Here is a 25597-nt window from a genome sequence, read left to right as displayed (position 1 = left end):
ATACAGGTTGAGAGGAGGGGTGTATATGCCTGTTCCTACTTATATACAGGTTGAGAGGAGGGGTGTATATGCCTGTTCCTACTGATATACAGGTTGAGAGGAGGGGTGTATATGCCTGATCCTACTTATATACAGGTTGAGAGGAGGGGTGTATATGCCTGTTCCTACTGATATACAGGTTGAGATGGGGGGTGTATATGCCTGTTCCTACTTATATACAGGTTGAGAGGAGGGGTGTATATGCCTGTTCCTACTTATATACAGGTTGAGAGGAGGGGTGTATATGCCTGTGCCTACTTATATACAGGTTGAGAGGAGGGGTGTATATGCCTGTTTTTACTGATATACAGGTTGGCAGAATAACTTGGTCTTGGATGGTTTCATTTCCTCCCAGGCTTAGCCAGGTTATTTGTGGTTGTTATGTTGCGGCACCTTTTTATTCTTTTCTAAAACCTTACATAACTTAGATTGTAAGCTCTTCAGGCAGGGACTCATTTTCATATTGTTACTTTTTGTCGGTAGCACTTATTCCCATTGTGTGGGGATTATTGTCATGTGTATCACTTGCTGTGAAGCTCAATATACATGGATGGCGCTATATAAATAAAGATCAAGCTGGATTTTCAGATAACTGCGTCCTAGAACTTGTTAAGAAATGTGCTGGGAAGGTGCACCTAATGTAATACATCCAATTATAATAAATCATGCAATACCTTCTATTGATGCTTTTAACTGTGCACGCAGGGCAAAATAGGTGTAAAGTTATATATGGTTCATTGTTGCTGAATGATTCCTATTTTTCTTGATTAAATACCATATGTATGAAATGCTCTTTTTTTTTTAGCATTGACTTGACACAATTTATTCATAAAGTATTTTACCAGGAAGTAATACATTGCAAGTTACCTCTCATTTTCAAGTATGTCCTGGGTACAGGGTTATGAAAATATATTGTATGTATGCACTGGAAACATACCATATGTAAGGAAGGCTTTGGATTTAGACATTGCAATGAATAAAGTGTTTTCTCTTTTTACTCCAGACGTGCTGTTGAGTCAGGACACTCCTATACAGTATACACAAGATAATGACGACATACGATGTAACTTGCAGCATTGTCAGCCAGACCGCCGAAATCTCATTCCACTCAATGGTTTTGATGTCCCTCTGCCTTTTCATTATAAAAAAAAACAAAAAAAAAAAAATGATATATACTATACCACACACAGCTTGAATGTTTGTTTTCTCCTCACAAATTGCATGTTCTGTGGCACAGACGTGGTCCCCTTTTTTTAGGATATTTTTGTTTCTCCCCCGCCTAGGTTGTTTTTTTTGGCACATAAAGGAGAGGTGCATTCTCAGTGTGCAGTTATAGAGCATCATTCTGCAAATACAGTGTAAATGCTTAAAGCAGCAATCTCACCGACTTGTTTCTTTTGAGGATACTTCGTTTAGTTGCTGATGTTAAATGTATTTATTTATAAAATATTTTACCAGGAAGAATACATTGAGAGTTACCTCTCGTATGTAAAGCTCCTGTTTGGGAAATCAAAATGGCGGCTAAAGCCTGTGTGTCCGCTCACTATTATCGGCAATAGTAATGTAAGCCTGATTAATGGTGGCACGGCTTAAAGCGTGTGTTTTTTTAATAAATCAGTTCTGTGCTATAAGAAAATACTTGTAGCCATTTTATTATTTATACAACTGACATTTTTTATGTATTGTGTAACAAGCCTTTTTTGCTTTTGTAGCAACCATTTACAAAGTCACAGCTACTGAGCCAATACTCCTGCTGCCATTTAGTGAACCCCCAAGCCGAATCTTCACCATCGATTTTACAGGAGAACAGATCGATCAGCTAATTGCTTATCGTTGTGTGGATTGTATTCATATACATATTAAAAATCTGTTTCTGAAACAGCCGTAGGCCTCGCTCAGACATGCCTCATTGCGACGTGCGCACGCACTCTCGTCACTCTGAGTCTAGTGGATGACAGTTGTCACACTAGAAACTGCTTGTGGCAGCTAACTACAGCATTGACGCTGCAACATTTTTGCCGCCACAACTCAAATTGAATTTGAGCTGCACTCGCATCGTGTGAGCTGGTTCAGCCAATACAGGTGAACCAGCTCCGTGACGTGTTCGTTAGGCCCCACCACCATGCCCCCAAACACCGTGACCCAACTCCTGCAGTTTGAGCACAGATCGCTGGGCTGCAGGAGTGCGCGGCGGAGGCGCGCGCGGACATCGCAGCCAGTCTGAGCTCGGCCTTAGTCCTTGTCAAGAAGCTCTAGGTCTGTAGCCAAAGTGTGATGGAGCTAATTTTACACTGCGCCCCACAGAAACACTACTTTTTTTTATTATTTTTTTATTGACAGACTGGTTACATTTTTTTTTTTTGCCACTTCGATCACTGCTCAAATGCCGCAATATCCGATACAAATTCAAATAAAAACGTACAATATTAGCAAACCCAAAAATAAACAAGGAGACATTAGTCTAATCCCGTGTTTTATTATTATATAATGTGTGTTGAGTTTTATCTATAAAACATTCATATATTTTTACTCTTAAGGCCGTGATTATAGTGGCTGCGCGTGCCGTGAACAAAAGGCCGTAACCTCTATGAGGCCGGCCAGAGAGCGCACGACCGACGGCCAGAGAAATCATTTTGTCTTTGCCGTGCGATGGCCAGGTCAAATGAGGGCGAACCGCTCACGTGACGCCACGCCTCCTTGTCGCCTAGTATCTCAGGGCAGGTTTCAGGTGCAAGTGGCGTCACGCGCTCCTTCGCGCGCATGCTGCCACTATAATCACGGCCTAACGCAGCACTCCCTGCTGCTAACACCCCTTTTTAACAGAACGGGAACAGGTGGGATCCTCCACAGCTAAACCGCACTCTTTTCAGCTTTGGGGACCCACTATTCAGTTCCATTCACTGGAATTGAAGATGCAGCATTATTAGCTGTGTGTTCACCTACTTTTTCACCCTATTGAAACAGCCATTCTTTCCCCCCAGTTGTGCTTCTAAAGGGTTTATACTATATACTTATACTATATAGTCCGGAGTGGCCGACTGCACCACGATCGACCGAAAAACTCCTATTGACTTGAATGAGTGTTTGCCTCTTTGGTGTAAATAGAATAATAAGCCCCTCAGCGTTTGCAGAGCACACAGGGAATCCAAAAATGTTTTTAAGGCTTTGGCTGATTTTGTTTGACAAGATAAAACTAGATCTTAACTTGTAAAGTAAATATTTTAGTTGGGGTGCTTAACAAGTGTTTTTTTTATTTTTGTATTTATTTATTTTATTTCAACTCAAACCTACTGTATGTCAAAAAGCGAAATTGCACCTTTAAAATTGTTCACCCAAACAACCAATATACCTGTAATGTACCTGACGTTAATGGTTTACCCAAAGGACCCTATAGATAAAGAGTGTCTATAGAATTTGCCATGAACTTCTTTGGGCACAGAGCCTGCCGCTATCAAATGGCAATATTTACAGTAGCATAAATGGGACTTCAGAACATGTTTATCAAGACCCTTAAAATCTTCGACCCACTGTAAATCCAAGGAAAAAAGGTTTTAATTCATTTAATATACATCTGTTTTACATTATAATATTATTATATACACCAGTTACATTGATAGTTGATAGACACCTAACACCATTTTTTTGCCCTTCAATTTCTTTTTTCTAGGACACGTAAGAAATAAGTGGATATCTCTGTACAGCTAAGTGTATAGATCACAGTAGACAGCAGATCAATGCCACTCGCCAAAGAATGCACGTGCTATATGAATGATATCAGTTTAGTCAACAGTTACCACTGTAATAAATTGAAGGTGTTTATTATTATGTAGGTTGGTTATTACCACAGCAGCACTTTCTTGCCTTTGTATACACATGACCTCTAATAGGTTATAAAAGGTCAAGCATTTTGCAGGCCACACATTAACGGCACAGCAAATATGCTCAAGCAACGTTCTCTTCCCCCCCCCCCCCCACCCACACCCATTGCACCTAAAACACATTATCATTATTAAACCCTGGTAACGATTGGGATTACGCTAAATGTGTTTTTGTTTTTATTTCAGCAAAATGAAGGAATGTGAAGAATTGGCCCATGGATCGAATTACATCACACCAGGTCAACAGATTATTGCCTCTTCTGCAGGAGCCCTGCTTACATCACTGTTAGGTAAGAAACATTTGCATTCAATTGTGTAAGAGTTGAAAGCCGTTTTCTGTACTGCACATCATTTGATTGCCATATTTACAGATTTTAGCAACTTTAGTGAAATGTGGGCGCTTTTCCTGATGTTTAATTTCTCTTCAGCTGAACTTCTGGTATTGCTTTAATCCAATAGTGTTTTTCAACCGGGGGTTCATACTGTAGGAATCCCTAAAGGGTCTCCTGTAATCAGGTAATTTGCAAATTATGCCAAATACAGGAGAATTTAGAATGCATCTGATCACAGACGTGCTATTAGAGAGGGTTGGGGTCAGCAGAATTTCCCAATATAATTATAGGCAGGGCTCGACAAATGCATTTGCACCCCCTGCTCGAGTGCTTACCGGTGGCGTCTCCCGACATATTCCTCCAAGTCCTGTGTCTCCCCCTGCAAATCCCATGAAAATGGCTGCGCAGCGTGAAATGATGCCGCGCAGCCATTTCCACGGGATTTGGAGGGGAAGACACGGAAGTTGCAGGAGAATGGCGGGAGACGCTGCACCCCGCTGCCGGTAAGCACTCGACAGTGGAAGGGGGGGGGGTGAGAGTGAGAAGGGGGTTACATTTTTTGGGGGGGGGGGTACATTTTCGTTTCGGGCGAGTGACATTTTTTACAATTTGTCGAGCCAGATTATGGGGTTCCTTAACCAAAAAAAAAGTGGTCTAGAACAGGGGGGCACAAACTTTTTTCCCTGCACCCCCCTGCCGGCTGTCCCCTCACTCCCGCGCCCCCCTCCCAACCCCAACTTACCCGCGCTCCGGCGTAATGACGTCACGTTGCCATAGCAACGTGACGTCACATGACCTCGCAGCGTCATTTTGACGCCGCGTTGCCATGGCGACACAGGGAGGAAGCCGCCGGAGCCACGGTAAGTTAGGTTTACAGAGGCCCTGCAGCTCCCCCGGCACTTAATTTAAGTGCCTTCGGGAAGCGCGCGGGGCCTCTGTAAACCCCGCGCCCCCTGTCGGCAGTGTCGCGCCCCCCTGGGGGTCGCGCCCCACAGTTTGCGCACCGCTGGTCTAGAATATGAATGGTCCGCATATACCCTGGATATATATAGCAGCCTGAACACAAGCTGAAGAGCTTGACCTAATAGCTCCTATGCTAATTAAGGGCCTATGTGGGTTTTTTTTTGTTTTTTTTCTAATATTCTAAAAATATTGATGGCCGGTAACCGGGTCCCACAGATTATTTGGGGGACAGTGTCTTTGTGCTAATATTGCTTTTATTTTTTTTAATATCACATATGGAGTTTAGTGAAAAACAATTTAACGATTTGAAAGAAAATCCATTCTGTTACCATACTACATATTACAGCATGAATAGTTTATAACATGTCTAAAACACTTCTTTAAAAAAATAAATTGAAAAAAAAGTGTATAATATTGTTCTAAACATTTTGTTTATTTTTGTGTGGGGGGGAGGGGGGAAAGAGGTTACATACCACCTGTAAAATAAAAATTTTAATAGCACTTTTGTTTTATTCAGTTACACCTCTGGATGTTGTCAAAATTCGACTCCAGGCTCAAAGCAAACCCTTTTCCAAAGGTATGTGGCTTCTTTGCTTGCTCATCTCTGCTATAAATCCATGTTACAGGGTTATGTGCTCTTCTGGGTAAGAGGAAGGTCCATATTTACTAAGCAGACCTATTCCACAAGACCCCTTACAGCCCATTCAAGTAGATGGGCCATTTGGTGTTTTCCAGCACTGGGAGGTGTCGTATGCAACAGCACAGCTTGGTAACTAAAGGCTGTAGTGTTTCATGTGTTAGTATGAAATGCTGTATGGGAGAAACGTTGTGCATTATCTTCAAACGCTTAAATAGTAAATACACGTTAAGCTAGTTCCTAGCAAATAGTTTGTGCAGGTAACCCTGTCGCTGTAGTTCTGTGTTTGTCTGCAAGGCCAGAAGACTGTTCTGTAATAGTGCATTGTGTGTTTGGGTGCTGTGCTCTGTACTGTGGTTCTTATTGCTGTAATAATTTGGTGTCATCAGTTTTTTTGCTCATAACTATCCCAAGTATAACATTTATGGGCACCCATATAGCAGACGGTTGAGAACCACCCAGCTAAGAGCATTTTGCATGCCTTATAATCAGTGGTCGACAAATCACAAAAAAATCTACTCGCCACCTAGTACCACTTGTGTGCTGCTTGGGCCAATAGGAGCTCGCCATGATGTTAAATCCACTCGCCCGGGGCGAGCAAATGTCTAGGTTTGTCGAACACTGCTTATAATGATGTGTTGCAGGTTTATCCTTGGTGAAGTGAAACCAACCAAGGTTTCAAACCCATCAAAAAACTGAATAAGTTCCATATTTAAAAATGACTTTCTTCAACCAGAGAAACATTTTTATCTATAATTTTATATATGAAATATCCCAATTTTCCCACTATCCGTCCAGTCTGTACTTGTGTACCATATGTGACTGGAAAAACAAACGGTTACAAAAAATGTCTTCATTTTGAAGAACAATTGCTAAGAAAAAAATGTACGTGATGCATACTCATAAGCTACCTAGTTATATGCTAACGCTGCTACTTATAATTTCACAATCGGAAGCCAGCACTAAGGTGTATATACTAGTAGCCGAACGATGTTCAGATATAGTGCTTCCTAGATCTTTGACACCTGTATGGCTGCTTTACAACCTTCTGTAGGAATGTACGTGGGGAAGGAAAGAATTGTTGACCTATGTTTGTTCTTCCAATTTTCTCTACTAGGGAAATGTTTTTTTTATTGCAATGGCCTAATGGATCATCTCTGCCTGTGTATAAACGGAAACGGCAAAGCGTGGTACAAAGCGCCCGGCCGTTTCAGAGGAACCACGGTAAGAATAGGAACCCTTTTTATTTGTCCTCCTTAATGCCAGCTGGGACAGAGGGTGTGCTCTTTAATCAAGTGGTGTCATTGGTAACATCTTGAGAGCTTGAAGGTGAACACTATGGCCTGGAAAAGTTCTCTTTCAGTTTGACAGTTTAACTTAAATAAAATGTTAATCAGATGCAGAAAAACAGATCTAAGTTCTTATTAGAATGTGAATAGTATTTAGGACGTTACAATATTGGTTGTTCCATCTGAAGATCCATATTTTTCAGAAAGAGGAAACTGACCATAGAAAAGTTGTGACGTTTCTTAAAAAAAATTATGAACTTTTTGACAAGGATTGGCCTATTTTTATTTTTTTATTTTTTTACCAACTGCAACAACTTTTGAATAGTTATTTCCCAGCTCTCTCGCCCTTCTCACACCCTGCGGTTAACTGTGAGTATCAAGCAGCCTGACCACTTTTTATACTGAATCCTTCAGGGTACCTTCCCTGTGCCACATCTGGTAATATACAACAAGCAGCCTAGCTACCACTGGTGAGTTCTCACAGCGTTCCAGCAATCACTGAGGAGCCAACATAGCGAGCCAGCAGCCCAGACAGTGGTGCTGCCAACAGCACCGTACATGCAGTACTCAGCTAGCCACTCCACGGCCCAGTGATTCTATCAGTCACTCGGATCCCTATTTGTTTGGATCTTCTAGACTCCTTGTGATTTCTCTGCAACCATTAGGGAATTGCTTGTTAACACTGTATATCTGCACTATGTGAACATGGTAGTTCCTCGCCCCCCCCACCTATTTTATATTTGTCTATAAGACTGAATAAAGTGACTTTTTTAATTTATTCACTTCCACCTGCCCTCTGGGCATATACCATACTCTTCGTCAGGGGGTCATTTGCCATTCGTCACTTACCAAAACCATACTTCACACCTACTCGCTGTTTACTAGTTTGATGTTTCTTTGCTACATAGATTTGCTGCCATTCGATAGATTATCAAGTGCATGTTACTGGGGACTTTTTCTTTGCCTTCTCTCCTATGGAGAGACCACTTGGCTTGGTACCCATCTCCTTAACTTTGGAATAGTGCCAACATTTATCCTCAGCCTCTAACCAAATGGGTGACTCTGTTATATTTGGGGTGCTGTTCAGAATTGTGGACGCTTCAGTTTGGAAATGTTATAGCCGAAGAGTGAGGGGAATGCTCCCCTAGCAATGCTCACAAGGAATGTCCACGTATTGAACGTACAATTTGTAGCCTTTAAATCATTGTTCTATTTCCCAAAAGAGACAGCATAATGAACCTAGACCTCCATGGTCCACATTAGCCAAGATCAATAGTGTCCCATACAATGTCCCTTAGTTACCACTCTTGATAGACTCCCAATAGCCTTGATAGGTAGATCTTATATGGGTATCCGTGGTTATAGGGAAGTATGAATATGGTATGACACATAGAGTAAGTCACAATTGATGAATAAAGTTACTCACTTTGTTGATTGTCTGGAGATCCAGGTGCTGCCGGCGTGCTCCTACCGGAAGAAATCATCAGCATGCAAGGAGTCGTGTGAGGCGGTGCAACTGCCTTGGAAAGAACGTGGGACCAATGATTGCAAATAAAATATCTAGGTACAAAAATTTATTGGCACATAAGGAAAAAGCAAAAAAGTCCTTTTTTGCTTTTTCCTTATGTGCCAATAAATTTTTGTACCTAGATATTTTATTTGCAATCATTGGTCACACGTTCTTTCCAAGGCAGTTGCACCGCCTCACACGACTCCTTGCATGCTGGAAATGTTATAGCAACTTTTACAAGACTGAATGTTTACTGTGAGGGGACAGCACATTTTAGACTTAACCCAATATGTGCTGACCTGCGGTGGTGGTGAGTGGGGGACGACGACTCCTTAGGTGAAGGTTATTAGAAGATATGGTTAGGTGTTTGGGGAGAATCCATGCTAATGTAAGGACTGAGGCTTGCAAAAGATATTAGAATAACATGAGCGTGATAAGACCAGAACATTTTACCAGATTATGAGAAAATACATCCCATCCATAAACGAAAAACTACTGGGAATGGTTAATTTTAAATACAGAAATCAATGGCCTTTCTGTTCTAGGAACATCTTGATTACACGCTACAATAGTTTGCCCACTGCTCTCTTTCACATGTACAGCAATTGATGGTGTTTTCATTGATTAAGCAAACACAGAGATGGAGCCCTGTGTTACAGGCAATAGCAGTTTGCACTGCAGTTGATTAATCGGCAAACACTTTGCAGCACTGAAATATACAATGCAAACTTTAATCTTATGGGAATTTGTATGTCATATTGGAAGAGGTTTTCTGTAGCCTAGTTCTTGTTGACCGTATCTCATGGAGACAGACATGGGTGACACAAGATAAGTGAAATACTTCACAGTAGAAGTTTTAAAAGCACCTTTATAACTTTTTTTCCCCCCTATGGTTTTGAGGTGATATTTTGTACATTGTAGGAATATTGATGTAAAACATAACTTGCAATAGCTGCTACTATGAATTTAAGAACTTTTATTTTATAACATAATGCAAGTAAGTGAACTAACTGAGCGCTCTTTAAAATAGAAGTGACATCAACACAGTGACAAAATAAAGTCCTGTATTATAAGTGACTAGTGAAGTTATGATTTTATAACGTAACCCTGATCCATGCACCTTTGTTATCCCTGCAGTATGCTAATCACGTTTAGGTGGAGCATGGCAATAGTGCTCACGTAGTTATGGGTCATGTACCTGCTTTGTTATGCCCTCCTTTTTTAAACAAAAAGTTGAACAATAAATGTATACTGGGTAAAAATGTAGGAATATCAGTGTGTTGAGTTAAACATAAATTTGCTACCTATTCACAAGATTTTGTTTTAATTTATTTTTTATTATCGGGAGCAAAACTGGTAATATCTGCTTTGATATATTTTTGCAGGGAGAATTATTTTGTGTTATTCAGTAAGCTCATGTTTTGTTTGCTTATCACCTTTCTGGGTGTTCTGCCTTCTCATCACCTTTTTGTATTGGTGCAGTAATCTGGGATATCCTTAATTTACTGAAGTATTTTTGCCTTTCCGATAGCACATACACAGGTTACTTATTATTTATTTATTTATTTATTTATTCCCTCTCTCTCTCCCTCCACCACCTACTTTTTTGGCATCTGCCCAAAACTGGTGTCTGTGGGCAGATGCCAAAAGTGGGGAGAAAATGAGTTGCATGATTTATATTTTCTTTCCATTGCCACAGTGTAACTACAAAAGATAAACATGACCGTGACATTATCTTGATTCTAAATCCAGAGCAGACTGGAAATAGATTTGAGATATAGATATAATTATTATTATTTTTTTTCCAGGATGCATTTGTCCAGATTATCAGGATTGAAGGCGTCAGGTCCTTGTGGAGCGGGCTTCCTCCAACTCTGTAAGTGATTTATATTTGTTTCAAACTATAATAGCTTAAATAATCACTTGTAGCAACCTGGGCTGGTCATGCGAGCAGTTTGTTTTTACCAGGCTGGGAAGCAGGTGGTCCCCAGAGCTGGACGATGCTATTAGCAGCTCCAGGGACCCGCTGGCTCCCAAGATCCCACGGAAGGTAGCGCTTTTCTTATATCTCAGGGAAAACAAAATGGCAGTTTCAATCTTGCGTGTTACACTGGCCTTTGTGACACAGGGCTTTAAATACAAGGCAGTACAGGTGCAACTTTTACCAGTAAGTATTTTGTGAACCAGGGTGTGGCCAGAGCTGAATTTAACATGGTTCACGTTTTGGGGACCCCCTGTTTCCCGTTCTGATTCTAGAAAAAGTGTGTGGTTGGTGCAGGGGGAAACTGCTACTTTAAACGAGAGCCGTAAAAGAAGTGTGTGGCTGCATATGATGTTGCGGTTTCAGTGTTTCCCGCTGCAGCTTGAGCATAGTGCCAAGAGGTGCTCCCCAGGAGTGTTTCCAGGCCAGTCCCATGAATCTAGGAGACATTGCTGTTCTAGTTCCATGATGTCAGAGAGGTTTCCTGAGGCTGTCCTATCGCACAACAGACTTTAATAGGAAGACTGAGGTGATAAGCCTCAGAAGAATGGTGAAAATAAAAATAGTGAGCTGCCAAAATAGTGACTGTGGAAATGTGTTTTGAAACAATATTGTAATATCAAATTGTCTTTGTGGGAACTGTTTATGGAAGGAAAAAAAATGTTTTAACACTCGGATCACTGCAAATTTGTAATCTCTAAACAGCCCATAAATACATTGTGTAATGCACTGTATGTCTTATGATGTTTTGTTGACAGGGGCTACATAGAAAATCTTAAATCCGATGTAACAAATTTAGTTTTTATCGTGCCTACATATATTTTTTATTTGCCCTGAACATTCAAGTGTGTTTCAGTTTTATTCAACGTACAATTTTACATTGCTGAAAATTAACAGTTACCAAGATGTTTAATTTAAAAATGTATGTATGTAGCCAATAAAAGAATATCACCTTTGAGCACATTCACATGTCTTAGACAGGTCTGCACCCCTGCCTTTCAACCATTATCACCTAGCATACAGTGCTCCCACTGCAGCAAGGGATTCTGGGAACTTAATGTATATGGTAAACCTTCCCAGCCTAGAAATATTGCAAAACCGGTATAAACCAACCTGACACTGATGATACCCATCAAGGTTGAAACATGTCTGTGAGTGGTTTGACTTGCTTTGCTAGTCCCATGCTGTGTTTAAAAGCTGTATGAACGGCGATGCATCTGCTTAAATGGGCTCCATGTATATGGATATTCCAGGCAAAAGGTGACACATTGTGTGCTCATTTGCATTTCATTTCCCGGAATCCCTTGCTGCAGTGGGAGCACTGTATGCGAGGTGATAATGGTGAAAGGCAGGGTTGCAGACCTGTCTAAGACATGTGAATGTGCTCACAAGTGAATATATATATATATATATATATATATATATATATATATATATATATATATATCACACACGTTGACAAATCACCCAAAAATCTACTCGCCACCTAGTCCCGCTCCCAATCCCGCCCTGCTTGGTGTCGGCCATGAGGAGGTCGCCACGGGCCTGTATTTTAATGGATTTGTCGAACACTATCTATATATCTATATATATCTATATATATATATATATATCCATTTAACATGGTCCCCTATAAGCTTAAGCTTGCTGCATTTCACAGCTTTGAGCACAGCCTGGGTTAAGATGCATAGCCAGTAAACCCACCCACAGACAGCTTAATGGGTCTCCTCAGTGTGGGGTTAGTTATACTGGCTTTGCAAAATGAAGCAGGGATAGGTTTCACCACACTTCGTATAATTATGATGGGTTAAAAAAAAAAGTGACAAAAACACTCCACAGTGAAGCACATAGTAAATGGAAATATGCTTTACTGTGGAGGGTTTTTGTCACTTTGTTTACCCACCATAACTTGTGTGTGTGTAATTTTTTTTTCTGTGTTGTGTTTAAATTTTATGTAAATGAGTTCATTGTGTTTCACTCACCTTTTTGTTTTGTCTACGTTAGAGTGATGGCCGTGCCAGCCACCGCCATTTATTTTACCTGTTATGACCAGCTGCGGGACATCTTGATGCATAGAATGGGGGATAATGCTGCAAGTGCCTCTCTTCTTGCTGGAGCCACAGCTAGATGTGAGTCATGTATCACATCACAAAGCAATCACATTATAACATGAAGACACCCAGAAGCAGCTGCCTTCTTCAGGACCGTTCTCTGTATGTCATTACACATAGACAACGAATAATCCTGGGTCCTGTAACCCAGACAATATCATGAACTGATCAGTTCGTTAAGAGCGAACAAACCAGTATGGAAATAGTTACAGTATATAAATAACTATGATTCGTCAATCAACGTATATTCAAGGGTATTTTTATATACACACACACACACACACCATAAATAAGCAAAAAAAAATTGTTTTATTGAAACCCTCTGGAGTCTTTATCAAGAGCACTCCAATGTTAGGCCAATAAAAGATGATTTTTTTTTTTTGCATATTTATGGTGTGCCTAACCCTTTTTTGTTATTTTTGTACAGTACCTTATAGGTTCTCTATGTCTCGCTGGGCAGTAGGAGAGCCCATTTGTAACCCTGGCCTACAGTCCATCAGTCTCCATGTGGGTTCAATTTAATAAACGGTGAAGCTCCCAATACACCTTCCAGCTGCATCCACCTAAATGCGCCGTAATGTGTCTCCCGATGCAAGAATGTCTCATGGCATTGGCACTGCTTAATAAATATGGCCCCTAATGTGTGGCATTCTGTCACTGTCATTAGGCAATAACCAGTTCATATAATTTATATTTAGCACTACTGATCTATTGGAAATAACTTAGATTCACACTTTGTCCATCTTGCACATTCTGAGATTGAGGGTAACACAGCATTCTGTAATTCAGGGCTATTCATTAAAGCACAATAGTGCTAATCACAAGGAAACTTCTATTCAAGGCCCCCCCCTTATCGGCACCACCCCATTCTTTAATGAATAACGCCCACATAGTAGATGTAAGGCTGCCGCTGACCACGCGGTGCTTGGCGAGGTTACTTCTCGCAATTTATATTTTGACATCCCCGCTCACGCAGTGCGGGCACACACACTCGCCCACACTCCGCGCCCGCTTGCGAAGTAGCACGGACACCCAGCACTCATGCTTGGAAAGCTGGTAACGTCACCGATCTCCAAGCATGAGCGCGGTCAGCGCCAGCAGGGCTGCGGTCCCAGGGCATTCTGCAGCACGCGCGCCCGGTGAGGGTGCGGCGCGTGCCCAGCGCTTCACCACAGATCGCGGTCCTGGAAGAGAGGGAGAGATTGGGACGAGAGGGGGCGTGGTGGGGGTTTTGTGGGGGCGTGGCCATGACCTCACGCGGCTGGTTCGCCCTCATTGGCTGAACCGCCAGTCGCAAGTTCCACATACAATTTTTTTTTTGTATGTGTGAAAACTTGCAGTACAGCGCGGCTGCTAAATGCGCGCCGACGCATATGTACTGGGCCCGGACTGATTGGGGGCGGTGCTTGTACACCCAGTAGAACGCACTGGGACCGCAGCTGCTCCTCTAATGTATACATAATGTTACATAAACATCTTCTGCTGAGCAAAAGATCATTACACTCCCGTAGTATTAGTGAAATTATTAAAGAACACCATTTCTTGGTATCAGAAGAATTATTATTAACTTGTCTTGAGAGGCTAAAATAAATAAATTAAAATAAATAGTACCTATTTTGTAATATAGTTTACCCCATGCATAATTATTTCAGAGAAGGCGCTCACTGTTTGCGTCGGTCTATGCTCAAGTGCTGTTTGAAAATGTGAGGCAATCGGGTTACTCACAAGTTTTAGGCATATCATTTGTAGAAAGGATTTAGACGCGCTGTTTACGAAAGATGCAGTTAAATCGCCATTTTTCAACTATCATTTATTTACTTTGCAGATAAATTAATTTATCGGCAAAATAAAATATACACTTAAAATCTCGATTTTCAGTGCGTCTGAATCTTTTCTACAAAATATATATACATCCGCCTTATACATTTAAGTGAACAATAGTGTGTTCTTTTTAGTGCACTGCCTCATCATACCCAACTACAGTGAATTAAAGGTTGCAGAAATGAAAATGAAATGATAACTTGGTGTGTGTATAGATATCTATTTATAATGTGTCTAAGTGGGACCTTGTTGCATAGTATACCATAGTATACATTGTCCAACTCATTTGAATAGCCATTACAGACTGCTAATAGCTATCTAGCCATTAGTGAATACATCTCAAATAATTCTGTTTATCACACACCACTATATGTCCCACAAACAGGTAAAAAACATGTTTCCCAGGTTTGCTGATACTGTAAACATTCTGCTTCACTTTTGATCTAAATTGTTGGGGTTTTTTTGTTGTTGTTTTCCCAGTGGGCTCAGCAACTCTAATTAGTCCACTGGAATTAATTAGGACCAAGATGCAGTACCGGGCTCTGTCCTACAAAGAGCTTAGCAGCTTGGTGGCCAAAGATGGCTGGCTGTCTCTCTGGAGAGGATGGGGTCCCACTGTCCTGCGAGATGTCCCTTTCTCTGGTAAGGATTCATTACCACAGGCGGGGGGGTTGGAAAGGGTGGTGGTGGAAAGGGAATGTACACTTACAGCATCTGGCTTTGCTGTTAGTCAAACCATTCTGAAACAGGACAAATATACTCTTCATGGTGCAAACAATAGTAACAAGTGCATGGTATCCTGTGATGTTTTATTTGAGACCTACGTGACCTGCCTCTCCTCTGTTGTGCAGCGATGTACTGGTACAACTATGAACTTGGGAGGAAATGGTTATGCCAGAGATCTAACACCCTGAAGCCAACATTCACAATTAGTTTCATTGCTGGGGCTGTGTCCGGCGCGGTGAGTATTCTTTCATTTCAGCAATGGGGGGGGGGGGGGGGGGGGCGCGTCTTATTTAATGCTTGAAGTGAGTTAAAGGGGCAGTCTTGCATAGCAGACATTATTATTTTAATATCTTATCAGTGTAATTGTCATTGGAAATATTTAATCCCACCAAAACATTTTATCAATTTGCCACTTGTGGAAAAAACATTATAGTTCCTGTTTTATTAAGGTCTGTTTGTTTGTTAATGATTTATCTGGTAATTATTCTTCACCGTTATCTCTTTAAAGCAATCATCCTGCGGTCACGGGCGCAAGCAGGGAAAAGATCAGGATCAGCAATCTTCCTTATTCAGCACTTTTTAGAAATACAAATGGGTGCTGATAAATAGGGCCATTAAATATGGGAAATGTTTGGAAAGTAAATATGGGAAATCGTTGCCTGTTGTATGCTGGGGTCCATATCTCCTGACCATGGGAGGTGGAGAAAGGCATTCTAGCAATCCTGGGCAAGAAAACCTTGTGGGGGATTTGCAGTTTTAACAAACCTATCTGCACAATGAACAGACCTGTGAGGTATTGCAAGATCTGCATATACTGTACTCTCGTTGGGCTGTTTTTAAAAGTATCACAATTCGCAACAATTCAAAGAAGCATTTGTTTAGCTTTTACTTAAATCTTGCTCTTTACAAAGAGCTTTTTTGTTTTTTAAATCTGATGTTCCGTTCAGGAGAGATAAGCATTTTACTTTACTATTCATTGAACCATATAAACATGAAACTACAATATGAAAACAAAATTGTGAGCTAAATAATTATTCATACTTTATTTACTGTAGCAATCGCTAGTCCAGACTGCCTCTCTGCCCCATGTCACGTAAGTCTTTAGTAGCTACAGGCTGTGGCAAGCTATCCTAGGGGCTTTGACACCCCTCTTCCCCCCCCAATGCTGACTTAGTGGCAGGAGTGGTGGTGACACAGGGTCTATGTATTGCCAATTATGGTGCAGATCTTGTGCCCTCCCCTTCTGGTGTCTCAGAGGAAGTACTAAATTATAGAGTTCAGCTCCCATCTTCGGGAGGATGCAAGGAGTGTGCTCCTGCCCTTCTGGGGTAAGGAGTAGAGGCAAGATAAAAGCTGAGCAATAGGCCTCAATATTTCACTAAGGCCTGGGACCCAGATTAATCTACTCTGCATCCACTGTAATACCATCCACTGTGGATGTCTCAATAAAGCATCACTTTTTATATGCCCCTGCATGAGTCTACAGTCTATTGGGCAGGGGTATGGAGAAGTCTGCCCTGGCAGGGACTGTCCCTGGAAATCCTGGAGCCTGCTAGAGCTGAGACACCCTGAGACGCAAGTAGAAATCGCCAATGCCTGTTCTGTTCCCCACATAATCGCGGATCACTCAGCTCTCCTGGGCACGCACCACAGACATCAGTAGCCAGCAGTAAATCTTCCAGAGAGGGAGGGAAGAAAGGCAACATTTGTTTGAATTATGTCAGGGTAGGGTTTTTTTTAGGGTAGGGTCCATCTAGTGTGCCTACAGCTTTGCCAGCTGAAGCAGAGCGCCATCTAGTGTTGACCACAGATATGCTGGTAGTCCTCAAGCTATAGTAGCACCAACAAATCTTTCTTAAAGTGCCGGACATGCTCAGGGGGAAAGATGCTAACACTGAGTTAAACTCGGTCATGCAGGGTGAGTATTGTGTAGTTATTAGTGTTTGGCTTTGCATCCATAATTTACATGCATGTTTACGAAATAGTTTTTATGCAAACCGTTTGACAGGCTAAAACAAAGGTTGTGTAACCTGAGATTTGGACCAAATGTAGTAGTATCTTTTCATATGGCTTTTCCACTAAATTAAAAGCCTATACATTTTGGGTTTGTATGATAATGCATATTTGTATTTTTTTTTTTTTTTTTAATACAGATTGCTTCTATTGCCACTTTGCCATTTGATGTTGTTAAAACCCGTCGACAAATTGAAGTCGGAGAACTTGACATGTTAAATAGTAAGTTTTCCCATTCCATTTACAACGTTATTTTACTTGTTTTTTGTAGCTTACATCAGGCGTGCGCACACTTTCTCGTCCCCCCCCCCCCCCCACCACCACTTTACCTTGTCTCTGGTGTTTCTGACGTCATGGCGTCGCCAGAAGCCGCCAGATGCAAGGTGAGGAAACTTGGAGGCCTCTCGTGCTCACCCAGCATTTAATTTAAATGCTTTGGGGAAGAGCGGGGGGCCTCTAAGCGTCGCGCTCCCCTGGCTTAGCTACAGTATAAAGATTAGAAGCCATATTTACTAAGATGTACTATGTCATAAAGCACTGTCTGGATTAGAAGGCACCTTACGGCCTGGTCAAGGGATAGCCCCTTATTGAAAGTATTATCCAAAGGACTCGTCAGTGGGCTGTAAAACTCCATATATCTTAAATGGAGGAGTATTCTGGACTAGCGCTGGAAATACAGTCCTTGGTGTCTAATGAACCACAGATAAAAGTGCTGATAATTAAAAGGACTGTGAGGAATATAGCACAGCCTCTGGAAAAACTTTGAGGAGCTCATCCATATTCTGTTGGTAAACAGACTGTTCTTGTTGCCTGCATAATAAAGTGATAACTTGGAAGAGGCGTGTCCATAGTTATTTGCTTGATCTAGATTAAATCAATTCCTCAATGCCTTTTTTGAAGTGTAATATGGTTTTGTGGTTATTTTAGATGCACCGAAAAGATCCACATCGACATGGAAAGTAATGAACACCATTATGGCTGAGAGTGGTTTCAGGGGACTGTTTGCTGGTAAGTTCATTAAAGCCACTAATTGTTTTGTGGTGTCTTACTATTGGAGACTCTGGTCAGAGCTGCTGTTGCATATCTAATAATAGTCTTTGGAGTATTTAGGACTCATTTTTAAATATTTAACCACACAATCTCTTAACAGCCCTGGATCAGTAAATATACTTGCATGTAGCATTCTGTGTAATGCATTCGTTACCAAGAAATAGGGTTTCCAATACATTTTTAGTAACCTGCTGATTTAACTTCACTACTGTGTTTTCTCAGCATCTTCTTCTGTTTCTCACTTCTCTAACATTTCTCGTTTCCAGTTCCCATCACTGAGAATGAATATGCCCCAGTGTAAAAGTGCGTAGAGTTACACATTCATTACTGACTGGAACACAACTTTCAGTAATTATAGATGTGTACCAACACTACCCCTTATGATCCAAACGCCAACCTTTTGGCTATTGGTAATTAAAACCATGGCTTCCCCACAGCTGAAAATAGTGCAGTTCAACTCTGCCATACCCCCGGTTCCAATCCCATAAAAATGTCAGCTAGGGTGTGGCTTGCTCCTCCTCCTTTTTTTTTTTTTTTTTATAGCGGCAATACTAAATTCTGCCCCCCGCCCACCCAGTGTGTGTCATGTGGCAATGTATAATTCTACATTCTTACCTAAGCTGGCAATCGTTTGGTGGTTTTGTTATAAATCTGTAAAAATCCTTATTGTGTGCCTAACATAATGGCCGCCTTTCAGTTTTTAATAAATCCTTCAGTCAGTGTAACACTACATCTGCAAAGTATCCACACAACAAACAGTTACTTGGGAAGATCACAGCCCACTTTGACATTCCCAACTGAAAACAATATTAACCCCTGGTCCCTGACGTGCTGGAACCAGGCTACAGACTACATCTACACATACAACATAATACAAATGTATTACTGACAGGTAGGGGCAATGACAAGCTTGACCTTTACTAAAATCAGTCACATTTACCCCTACCGTCACAGTTACTTTATCATAATGCAGAATTATTGTATTGTTTTACTGCACTAATTTCTTGCTACACCATTTCATTGCAGGTTTAATTCCTCGTCTAATCAAAGTGGCCCCTGCTTGTGCCATAATGATCAGCACCTATGAATATGGAAAGTCTTTTTTTCGAACGTTAAATAATGAACGGCGGCTAAAAACCCTGTAATTTCTACTTGGTTTCAGGTAGATGAAAACCATGGTCTTAAGAGGCATTGTATAAATGTTTCACATCTAGCTATGAAGGCCACCCTGAATTATTAAGAATACATAATCCATATGACGGATATTTATGAAACCATGTACTGCCGTACATATCACTGCAGGTGGATTCTAGTGTGAACGAACACATCTGGATTAGTATGACCATTACATTCTTTCTAAATTAGACCAGACTGTCATCTCCATACTGTGTGGTGGCAGGATTGCACATTTTAAATCTGTTTCAACCGGAAAACTCCCTCTTCAAGAATGGAGGTACATAATCTTAACACAAAACCACAGCCTGTTTCCAGGCAGGAGGTGACATGTCTTAAGAAATTGTCAAAGGGCGTTATGTCTGACGGAATATCTATATCTCTCACATGGCAGTATTTGGAGACCCTAATCTGCTGGAGTGTCTGATTTCTCACTAATGCTAGTATTTACTAAATTCCAACATGGGTCATCACATTGCAATCCCGCTTGAATTCAGCAGTATGTGCTGCTCTTCCCCTTTTGTATTTATTTTTTATTTTTACATAAAACCCTGGTTCTTGAGTGAAGAACCGTGTGGTTTTTTTTCTCCCCCCCAACGGGAAAGAATACTTGCCCAGTGAACAGAAAATGGCTGCGGGGAGAGGCTTGCTCTAGCAGCCAATAAATTGTTGCATCATCATCATCAGCAGCAGATGTTGTGACCATGTGGACATTTGTAGGTGTTTGTATTAACCTGCACACTACTACAAATATCTTAGGAATCGGGGGCACTACAGACCAGGCCAGTGGACACCCTTTGTTTTTAGGTCATCTAAAACAATCATTTTGGGAAGATCGTTGCTTTAACGGTTGACTTTGAATTTTAGTTAATACCACATCAGGTGCGATACCCAGCATCAGGGCATTGTGAATTTCTCCTGAAGACCTTAAAACCCTACACCTTATTTTACTTTAAATTCACCTCCCAATTTTAGAACAAATGTGTAGTAACTGCAGCTGGCTCTGTAGTGCGGCAGTAATAGCTATAAATATATTTTGATCATGTTGTACAAAGTCGGAACAGAAATGACTGTGAATCGCTGCTGCTAGACACTGCCAAGTGAAGGGGTAACACTGCTGCTGAGGAAATGGCGGTATGGTTCAGATTGCCCTGCAGCGGTTTGTGCTTTTCCAGCATCTTGTCTGTGCTGGGATTTAAGTTATAAGAATCAAAAAAGTAAAGCTGCCAACATTCTAAACACATGTACAGAAGAAGGAAACAACAACTTTGGAAGGGTTAATTTAACTGATCTAAATTGAAGCCATATATATATACATACCATTTCATTCTTAAGTCAATGAAATATGAGTGTTTGTTTATAATTTGCTCTTAAGCGCCTAAGAGGCCCTATTATTTCAGAGCGTTCTGTAAGTATTCAGAGAGCCATTTAAAAAATGAAAGCTAAAAACAACCAAACTATTGAGGGGGGTCGGGATATTTTATTTTACTTCTAAAATTCCATCTATATTTTAAAACAACGTAACTTGTTCAGATGTTGTGCTTCATTATAGTACAGTGTCCTCTCAGCCCCCTCTGTACCATGTACTTTTTCTTTTTCCCCTTTGCAGCTGTATGAAATATCATACTTCCTAAGCTTGTTACATTTGACACAGGACGTTTGTGCTACTGCAGACTTGGTTGCAATTAGGTTTTTCTTGCCCTATATTATTTGTGCTCTAGTTTCTCACGCATCTGTTTGTTCAGGTACCCATTCCCCACTGTACGAGCTCGTGCAAGAAAGGTGAAACGGGCAAAATAGTCTGAACACACCTTCTCAGCGTCAATGTATCGAAGCGCTTCTGTTCGCACAAATGTCGGCGCAAGACCGGACACTAGGAATGTGTTTATTTTTGGCTGCAGTAACATTGACGCTGGGAGCCGTCGTTGACCAACAGTCACATCACTGTTTGTATTGGGGCTATATTTTTCTGACCGCACATAATCAGAATATAAGAAAATAATGACAAATATACCATAAGGATATTGAGTTTATTATAAGGTCACAGTTAAGAAACTAGATATTGATCTAATACACCCATATAAAACACATACATTTTTAAAATGCTAATTTATTTTACTACCGCAGTTATAATTTAGTCCTAGACTGGGTGTACCATGTTTAGCAAAATAATGTTTCTAGGGGTCCGATAAAATCAGTGTACAGAAGGTAGGAATAATAGCGAATAAGACGGCATTCACATTTAAGTATGCACTATTTTAGTTTTCCTGTGATCTGTGTTGCTCAGATTGTGATCCCAGTTTCAGCTTTAAATGGCTGTTCATCTCTCTAAAGTAGTTGATGTTTCTTTTGTAAAGTAATCTTTTACATGAATTTTCTTTAAGTGCACACCCTCATCCTCAAAAAAAATATTCAGAAACCTTTGACAATATACCAACACGCTATTAATATCCACAAAACAAGTTTTTGATTGCCACCTTTTAAAGCAGTGCTGTCACTTATTTTGCAACTTTAAATAAAGATATATTCGTCATGACTATCTGGTGTTCAGAAACCTGAATAAGTCATGCAAGTTATTGTATCAAATGCTTAGTTTGAACCAGTTACCCTAACAGGGCCATGAGCTCGGTGAGTGGGACTGCACCTGTAGGACAGGTGAGACTCGTTCAGGATCTCGGTACCAGGCTTGGTGTTTACAACTGAGAATTGCAGTCTGTAAAACATTGTACTTGGTTCTGATTCTGTTATAAATTTAGACTCCTTTACAGAATAGGACTAGATATTTTTGCAAACTTCTGTTCTATTTTCTACTTTGTAATTTGGGATTTAAGTCCATCCCAGGAGTCAAAAAAATACATTTAAAAAAAAAACCCTACGTGCCAGCCTTTGTATTTGTGCCGAAGGTATTTTTGTTCATGTAATCAAAATAATGACATTTGTAATGCAAAATACAGTGAGTTGCTATTCTGTCTAAAAATAAATATTACAATAAAAGCTGTATTAATATTTAGAAATGCCTCGCTGGGTGGGATTCAAGCTGCGATGTGGGATATTGTCCCCCCAATCCAGTGTTAACTGCCATTGACTTGAATAACCGTGCATGCCGGGCTACGTTATCCTGCGTGACGGCTTCCTGTATCCTGGCCATTGTGCCTTTTTTAGATTTTCCGTGGGTTTGAGGGGGGTGGCTGGTAACTGCGTATGGTTTTTATAAGAATGACTGCCTGCCATTTAGATTCCGTTTCGCCAACATTGAAAGTAATAAAAATGCGTCTTTTGCTAATCATGTCTTGTCAGTGAATTTGTATAGAAACCCATGTTCCTTTTTTTTGTTTCATCCTTTTTACCGCACACAATCCTACATTTGTATTTTCTACTTTTACACACATTTAGGGGTAATCAATCCGTTCACTACTAAAGGGACATGCACTGAACACCCACCATCACCCGATTTGCACCCTTTGCCTACATCTACCTGTGCCATAATATCTCATCCAGCTACATCCACCACATGAGTAATATGGGAGACAGATGAGTGCTCCATATATTCTGCCTGGTGTCAGAGCTGTTATATAGTCAGACACACAGATTATATGTAATTTAGCCTCTTATACTTTAATTTTTTTTTACATTTTGCTGCAGCACAGTTTACATACATTTGCATTTTTGTAGAGCTGTCTCTTGGGCACTTTTCTTTTACCCTCAAATCACCAAAGGTGAAACATTACATTTTTAGAAGTTTGATGTCTGTAGTCACCGGTCATTACAAACTCGGGTATCCAATCCCATTCACTTGAAGATTAAATCATCTTCTAAATTAGAGTGAAACAAACACATTGGGGCATATGTATCAAGGCAAGAGTGGTGGAGCAATACTGGGGCAAAATAACCACCAGATGGGTCAAAGAAAAAAGTCACATTGAAAGTAATGGGATTTTATTTTGTTATTTTGCCCCAGGATGCTAAACTATTGCTTTGATGCATGGCACCCACCCCCCCTGTTTTTCATGCTGTTCATTGGGTTTTTTTTCCTCCCCAACCATACGGAGTTTAAAATAGCTTCCATTTCCTATCCTATGTAATGGTTTTACTACTGAATAACAATGATTTCTGGGGGGGGGGGGGGGGGGGAGAAAGATACATGCAGAGTATTCAAGGCAGATTGGCAACATGTAGTGCCAAAAAATAGCTCTACAAAATGAATTCCTGAATGAGTATACCATTCTTATTTCCGCCTCTGGAGATTGCCATCTTTCATTTGTTATATCAGCTGTGACACTGGAAATAGGAGAAAGGCTGAAACAGATTGAAATTACCCATCACGCCGGTGTTCTGCTTTTTCTGGGAAGGCCACAAACTCGTCCTCATCCACCTTACCGATCTGTGAGATACCCACTGCAATAGGGGCAGAAATGGCCAGTTATTGGGCTGGGTTAGTCATTCATTTGAATGCTTTATTATTATTTTTTGCCTTCATGTTGGTGTCAAACTATACCACAAACCAAAAATTGCTGCTTACCTCCAAGAAAAAGTAATGTCTTAATTTTGATGGATTTTATTTTATATAATGGTTTATACACATCTTTTTAAACAAATACTTATTTTTACTATACTTCCCTGATTATTTCTGTTGCATTGCATTACATATATTTTTGTTATTAAACCGCAATCAAACCGTTTGACAGATTACTTACAATGCAGAAAAATATGAAAGTGGCACCTAAAGGAATTAGTTATCTGTGCCCCTAAGGTATTGCTTTAATTAGGAGCTGAACTAGGCTACTTCTACTAAAATGATTCCCAAGATTTAATATATGGGAGGCACACAAGGCGGTCATAAGGGCAGAACTGGCCTGCATAGCCCCCTCATAGGAAACAATGCAGGATGCAGCGCATCTCTGATTTAACGGCAGAGCTAAACAAGCTAGAGATAAAACACAGGACAGACAGTCTGGTGCAACTTTAACCAAGGTAATCAGGACTAGCGGGAAGTTAACATCAGTCTTATGAAAGGGGGCAAGAAGGCCAAAACAATGCTCGTCAGAAAGCTCAGAGATATCTTCTCAGCGCATAATATCCATGCCATTAGGTTGGCTGATAGAACCTCAACGCGTGACCCTAGTCTAATCACGAAACAATTCCAAATATTCTACCAAGAACTACAGTATATGATGGTAAGATATCTGACCCAAAAAACAAAGTTGCCGAAACAAGAAGAGGGCCCCTATAGACTAGCACTCTTTCAAATTGGATAGTGACTGATTTAAAATATAACCTTTATTGGGTTTGATAATAAAATATATGAACAAACTAAACATAGACATGAGTAAATAAGAACAATACTATTAATAATAGGGAGCGAATGTATGCCACAAGTGTCAGCTTACTAAATTGGCATAAATCCCAAATAGATAGGGTTATGATTAGCCAGGCAGGGCTGTGTAGCCCTCTATAGGTTTATACAAAATAACAGGACTGGCGCCTATGGCTGGGTCTCTAAAATAATTCAGTGGTAATAAGGATATGAACATATGATAGTAGTGACCCCCTGTGGTGAGAAGAAGAAATGACACTCCAAACGAGAGGACAGGTCACAGAGTAGAGCAAAAGGGAAGCGATGGTAATAAAAGGAAAGAAAGCAAACGCGACCCCACTCAACCTTTACATAGAAAAAAGTATTTTCTTCTTGGAAGTGTAGTGGACGGGCAGGATGAGGGAGCGGGATACACAGTATGCAAGAGAATAAAGAAATATATAGTGCAATATTGTTGGAAAAAACAACTGGTGGTGCTTTAGATCTCCAAAGGTTATACTCACATAAGTATATCGGGCATGTCACACCCTATATATAGATGTGCAGGAACAGGTACGGTGTATCACAGGTGACATAGTAGAGATGCTGTGTAGGTGTACTACAATAAGAGAGGAGAACACCATAGCGCAGACTACATGCAACAGTATTTAATAAAGGTGAAACCCTCACAAGTGCGCACTTACAAGATGTGCAATTAAAACACTGCATTAAACCAATGTCTCGGAGCGACGACGTTCTCACCGCCCCTCACTCGTGTGAT

At 40.7% G+C, this 25597-nt stretch overlaps 1 protein-coding gene across 1 annotated transcript in view; it reads left to right on the top strand.

The window, feature by feature from the left end:
* Positions 1-22806, top strand: part of SLC25A40 (solute carrier family 25 member 40) — a 23668-nt gene extending 862 nt beyond the window's left edge. The window contains exons 2-11 of the mRNA XM_075587450.1: positions 4104-4207; positions 5730-5789; positions 6967-7073; positions 10457-10524; positions 12634-12758; positions 15042-15203; positions 15413-15522; positions 17441-17522; positions 18228-18308; positions 19377-22806. Of these exons, the coding sequence (XP_075443565.1) occupies positions 4104-4207; positions 5730-5789; positions 6967-7073; positions 10457-10524; positions 12634-12758; positions 15042-15203; positions 15413-15522; positions 17441-17522; positions 18228-18308; positions 19377-19495 (1018 nt within the window). The 3' untranslated portion in view covers positions 19496-22806. The remainder of the gene's footprint in view (positions 1-4103; positions 4208-5729; positions 5790-6966; positions 7074-10456; positions 10525-12633; positions 12759-15041; positions 15204-15412; positions 15523-17440; positions 17523-18227; positions 18309-19376) is intronic.
* Positions 22807-25597: the final 2791 nt, after the last annotated feature.

Source organism: Ascaphus truei, chromosome 2 (genome assembly GCF_040206685.1).
Source record: "Ascaphus truei isolate aAscTru1 chromosome 2, aAscTru1.hap1, whole genome shotgun sequence".
NCBI classification, from domain to species: Eukaryota; Metazoa; Chordata; class Amphibia; order Anura; family Ascaphidae; genus Ascaphus; species Ascaphus truei.
Note: the sequence above shows the minus strand (reverse complement) of the source record. Positions and strands in the feature narration are given on the sequence as shown.